The sequence below is a fragment of the Cygnus atratus genome, chromosome 2 (assembly GCF_013377495.2).
Source record: "Cygnus atratus isolate AKBS03 ecotype Queensland, Australia chromosome 2, CAtr_DNAZoo_HiC_assembly, whole genome shotgun sequence".
In the NCBI taxonomy this organism is placed as follows: domain Eukaryota; kingdom Metazoa; phylum Chordata; class Aves; order Anseriformes; family Anatidae; genus Cygnus; species Cygnus atratus.
Window position 1 is genome coordinate 138,891,977 of NC_066363.1, and position 5,878 is coordinate 138,897,854.

Sequence of the window (5,878 nt, forward strand, 5' to 3'; positions counted from 1 at the left end):
GAAACACATGCAGTTGACTGCTCAAGTATCTTCAAAACGCTTCTCAAATCAAATTCTCAACTCAGAGCAGAGTTGCTTTTAACTAATATCTGTGAGCATTTTTCAAGCCAGCATCCCCAGAAACACTAAATTCTATCGCCTCTCAGCTTCCTCAGGCACCTACCGACTATTAAGGAACACAAGCCTACCACGAGTCTCTCCAGTGCAAGATTCCAAGGACCTAGCTCCCTCACAGTACAAGAATCCCCTTTGAAATGGCTTGTAGTATAGACTCCAATACACAGGACAGAAGCGTAGAAGGAAGTCTCACAATTCTCCTGCAGCTTCTAGGGAGCTCGCCGTGCCTCTCGAGTCTGTAACTTGAACATTAGTGACTGAGCTCAAGCAGGCAGCACATCAAACAGTGAATCTGAGCAGCTTCCCTCTTCACTTAAGATTCGTTTACTGTAATGTACATTACTTTCAGTGGAATGATACTGCTCGTGTTTTGGCAGGATGGGGAAAATTCCACTTTGTCTTTTATTATTTTATAAGGCAGATAATGCAGAAAGTTGAAACAGAACTTCTACAGGCATTTAATCTGTGATATTGTAAAATCAAAGTACTACTTTATTAAATGAGTTATTTTACACAATATGAACATCAATATAATTACAATTGTAAAAAATTTTTTTTTTTTTATAACAAGTATGGACTGATTTTTCAGGATTTCCAAAGAGGGCACAACTGTACATTTACACAGAATTGTCTTTGCGTGAAGCCCAAGAGGGAACAGCATAAAAATATGAACGTTTCTGTAGCCCCTTCATTTTTGCTGATCAACAGTTTTAGAAAAGCAGCTGCAGGTTTGTTATGTAAGGTCTGACAGTAGAAGAGTCAATAGGTGCCATGACTTCACCTACAAAAAACAAGAACAACTCCGTTAAGCTGAACTATTACACAATGCTGTTTACCTTTGAGTGAATGAAATGCCATAATACTGTTTTTTGCCTCATTTCAGCCTTTAATTATAACCACTTTCAGTTACAGCCTCACAACTGGCCGTCGAGAAATCTCTTCTGGAGTTAACACAGAGGTTACATTTTGTATTTGAATGCAGAAAAATCTGCATTCACTTGCATAGCTTCAGGAACAAAGGCGGCTGAATTGTTGGAAATATGCTAAACAATTCTGCTTTCATTACATGTTTTGTAACCCACAGATCCTATTTATTATAAATACTTTGTTCAAAGCAAAAAGTGCAAAAGCTAACATTTCAAAGCAGTAACTAATGAACAAAGTATTCCTACGACTCTACGGATGACCATTTCAAGTAATGTAAATACCTTCCAAAAACACCCTCCGGACACAGTGAAATGCCACAACCACTTCAGCTATGTAAGTATTAGCTTTCTTCTTGATGCAACAGTTCAGGAGTTTAAATTTAACTTACAGTTATAGACTTTTTATATCAAGGAAAATGAAGCAACTTGTAAGTCCCAGTTGGTGGGGGTAAAAAAGACAACCAAACAAAAAAAATGGTTCATAATATACCTTCTCAGATAATGATTTAGAAATTAAGGTAATGACCTGTAGACAACTTTACGCCTGAACATCAGCCAGTTCTGGAGGAAGTGGAGTCTTAGGATGCTTGCTTTCAAAGTGCTGTTTGAAGGTCTTGGGATCCGGCATTTGTGTCTGATTAAAGAGAGACATTTAGCTTTATGCACAGTACAAGAGTTAGATGATACTACAAAACCTGCTCCCCCCTAGGTTTTTCTTTTTTTTTTTTGTGTATGTGAAGCAAAACATCTCTTCAGTGACACTGTCTAGAGACAGGAGCACCATTAATTTATCTGCAGATTGAGAGAATATTTAACCTCAGGTTTCCTGAGGGGTACTTAAGTACTAGTATCATACTGTCTTGGCATCTTCACCAGCAGTTATTATTCTTACTAGCAATCTGCCTGCAAACCTTACATTTCATACGGTAGTTTGGTAAAAAACCCACCTCCTTATTTCCAACAGCTAAAAGGTGAGCACTGATCTTTCTCCAAATCAAATCTTTATGAAAGCTATTCACTGTTTATCAAGGGGCCAGGGAGTTGCGTTGCTCAGTCTGACCCTCTGCTTGGCACAAGCAGTCTCAGACTATTGCTACAACATATTTGCAAGCAACAACTGCCCAAAGTAATTGCTACTACAGTCCCATTTCACAAAAAGAGGAGCTGGCTAAAAATACCTAAGTGAGCAGCCCTTAATCTGGAACCTTGATTAAGACTCAAACAGTGACAAATCTGTTCTAAAATTCACCGTTTAAGTGAAAATGGCAAGTTTATGCTTCAGCTCCAACACTGGAACGCTCCAGAAGAACACCCATAAGGAAAGTATAATCTGAACAGCGCTCAGATTTCTGTTCTCTCATCAAGACTTCTATTCTAACAGAAGTTACTGTATATTGAACTTGCATTAAAGCTTTTGGCAGCATCCAATACCACCTTTCCCTCTGCACATTAACATCAATAACCAGTGATGTTAGGGCAGGCCAATTTCATCACAAAGAGAAGATCTTTCTACCCGGAGGCTAATCAGGAAGTATTTACAGCATACTGAAAGTGCACGCAGCCCCTCACAATTCAGGGAGATAACTTAACTACCTGAACCAGATCAGTACGTGACCTCTCAATTTCTCCTATCTCAGTTATCTATACAGCTCAGTGATCTGTAAGCAAGTAATACAACAGATACAAATGCTTACAGTAACAAACTAGAGAGCCACTTAAAAGTGCTTCAGTTTACGCTGCATAATCTTCTAAAAGTTCTGCTCTAGGCCCGGAGACAGACCTGCCCACAATAACACTTTGCCTTCGGTATCCCTTACCCTACAGACAGTGCAGGTATATATCAAGGCAGCCTTGGCTGCAGCCTTCTGATCATGTCCTTGTTTCTTTTTTTGCTCAGCTTGCTTTTTGGCATTTTTCTGCTGCGACTGAATCTTCTGCTGTCCACGAGCCATATCTACAAACAAAAAGAAGACATTTAGTCTAGAAGTGTGAGAAACTACCGCTGCTAGCCGACTCAGAAGCTGTGACTACGAATGTAAGCAGTCGTGCTGTCCATGCACTCTGGCCTACAACTCCCATAATTCATACACAACGGACATCTGTTTAGGCTCTTTACTTTGTGAAGATCCTATGGTCTCTGTATCTAAAAAGATGCAACAGTTTTTTAGTCCATACTAAAGTTTCTTCCTCTGGAAAGCTTCCAGGTTTAATTTTGACAAACATCTTCAATATATGGAGACTCAACCTTTATTTCTGGAACTTGGAACAGGTTTCAAGAAAGGGAAATGAGAAATGTTCCCCAAGCTGCATCACTGTCTTCTGGTGTACCTGCTGTGATCTGCTTTGGAATCAGGAGCGGTAAGAACGATGTGTCATCCCTCTTTATCCAAGGCTGTTTTTAGAGGTGGCCATCCTTTTCGATCTTCAGCTGATTTTATATGCACGCATACATATTTCTTGGAAAGACAGGCGTAAAGCTGTGTCCACTGGAAGCCACTATTCTACACAGCCCACAAGCATAAAGGAAGCAAATGCTATTGCCACCTGCCATGAGAAGGTCCACCACAAACAGAAATGAGGTTGAGAAGTCACATTTGGTGGAGCCGCAAAGCGGCACGTTCTACACCAGGAAGGCTCCACCTGCGCGCAGCCCACCAGGACACCCAACTCAGCCTGTACCCCAGGCAGGACTGGGGCGCAGCGACACGGCAGGATTCAGAACGCGGTTATATAACCCAGCAGCCCACTTCCAGCTATCATCTTTCTTACAGTCCCTCGCGTCCCACGCATAATCCAGTTGCGTGGCTCTCACAGAGACGCGAGGCTTACTGCACAAGCGCAGGAGAGCTACTGGAGTCCACCGTTTCGAGGACAGCCAGTTAAGGTCTAGTGTTCCCCGCAGGCTGGCAGGTTGGTTACTGCCCATACACAAGCTGCACGTTTCCAGCGACGCAGCACTCTGCGGGGACACAGTCGGCCCGTCACGCAATCCTTCCAGCAAGGACACAGGCTGGAGGGAGAACAGCCTGTCCAAACAGAGGCCGAGCTCCCGTCAACACACACAAGAAGCCCTCACTGCCATTACAGAAGTGAAGTTTCTCTGAAACACTCCCTACATCTGGGCATTCACTAGCACCGCGTGGATTTCCAGACACGGAGCATCACAGCGCCGAGCACTGAGCAGAAGGACAGCCCTGACCCAAACCAGCTCGCAGCCACCGGCAGGCACCTCTCAGGCCACACTCCCATTTTTTCAGGGTGTATCACGCCACCACGCAGCCCTGGGCAGCAGCATTAGGCTACATTTTCAGCGCTCCCTCCTCCTTCATCAGCCGTTTCTGTAAAAGCCCAAGTAATTCCACAGCGATTATTCGTATGGCTAACAAAATCTGTCTGAACACAAGAAAACACCAATTGTACTAACAAGAATGCAGAGATACATGTGACATTCAACAGCTCCCATGAGCTGCAGCACAGGGCATTAAACTGAAGCCACCAGCCTGTTTCACAGCCAGCAGATCCTACAGCTACCCTGAAACATCCCAGCCAGGGCCTCTCGCTGTTTATGTACATCACAGCTCGGCAAGAACACTGACTCCCCATTAAAAAAAAAAAAAAAAAAAAAAGAGGTATTGCCAATTGCTTCGCATACGTTATAAAGAGCCATGGTTTCAGTTCAGTTCTATTTTCTTGGGATTAGAGCAATCTCTCAAGAGTCAGAGGCTGCTGACACAAATTTTCACGAAGCATTTTGATATTGCTTTGTATTTCGGCCCTTGAAAAGGGCTGCTGAACGAACACACCGCAGCAGCTCAGTCACGCTGACCTTGGGTGCAGCGGGCGGGCAGTGTTCTTAGTTAAGCCCCGAACGAGAAAACATAACCGAGAACATCTGCTTAAAAAACATCAACCTTCACACGGCGCCTGCGAGCAAAAAAAAAAATCGAGCGTTTAGACACCGCGAATTACACTGATACAGCTGAAACGCAGAGAACGAGTACTCGATTAGTGGAAAATTAAGGTCAGTCGGGTTATTAGCGTGTGAAGAGAGTGCTAAAATCACCCCAAAGTTTGTTTATGGGAGTAAAAGGAGACACAAGTGAGCCCACCGACGCCCCAAACCCGCATTCCGGCGGCCCAGGGCAGACAAGCGCCGCTCCCCGGCACCAGGCGGGGAAGCCCAGCAGGCCGCGGGGACACCGGGGGACGCGGGGACACGGCGGGGCCGCCCCCGGCGGGCTCAGCCCCCTGCGAGGCACCCTCCGCACCCTCAGCCCGGTACCGGCAGCCCCGGCTCCCCCCCCGGCTCCCCGGAGGCGGCAGGGGGAGGCCGCGGGCCCGGGCAGGGCCTGGCGGGGTCCGTGTGGCCGCTCCGAGCCCCCCGCTGCCCGCCCGGCGCCCGGCGCCCGGCCCCCGCCCGCCGCCCGCCGCCCCTCACCCGGCCTGGGAGCGCGGCCTCAGAGCGGCAGGAGAAGGCTCCGCGCGGCCCCGCTGCAGCCGCCGCCGCCGCCTGCCCGCGAGGAGGAGGAAGGAGGAGGAAGGAGGAGGGCGAGCACAGCGCATGCACGGCTCCGCCCCGGCCCCGGCGGCAAATGGCGGCGCCACCGCCGTTACATAACGAGGGGGGGGGGGGGTGGGGGGGCCGCAGGGGAGCTCCCGGCGAGCGCGGGGGCGGTGGTTTCGTAGGGTCGTGGCATCGTTAGGGGTGGAAAAGGCCTCCGAGATCACGCGGCCCAACCATCCCCCTGCCACCAATGTCACCCACTGAGCCGTGTCCCTAAGCACCACGTCCAACCTTTCCTCGAACACCCCCAGGGACGGTGACTCCACCACCT

At 47.5% G+C, this 5,878-nt stretch overlaps 1 protein-coding gene across 2 annotated transcripts; it reads right to left on the reverse strand.

Moving 5' to 3' along the window:
- Positions 1-574: 574 nt before the first annotated feature.
- ZNF706 (zinc finger protein 706) lies at positions 575-5,627 on the reverse strand. 2 transcript variants are annotated; one of them, XM_035546405.2, is made up of 4 exons: positions 5,482-5,627; positions 2,861-2,997; positions 1,570-1,677; positions 575-898 (listed from the first exon to the last, which is right to left on the reverse strand). In XM_035546405.2, the coding sequence occupies exons 2-3, from the start codon at positions 2,993-2,995 to the stop codon at positions 1,582-1,584; spliced, it is 231 nt and encodes a 76-aa protein (XP_035402298.1). In that variant the 5' UTR covers positions 2,996-2,997; positions 5,482-5,627; the 3' UTR covers positions 575-898; positions 1,570-1,581. The 2 variants fall into 2 exon arrangements, with proteins under 2 accessions (XP_035402298.1, XP_035402299.1); XM_035546406.2 differs by lacking the exon at positions 5,482-5,627 and adding an exon at positions 3,372-3,798.
- Between the last annotated feature and the right edge of the window lie 251 nt (positions 5,628-5,878).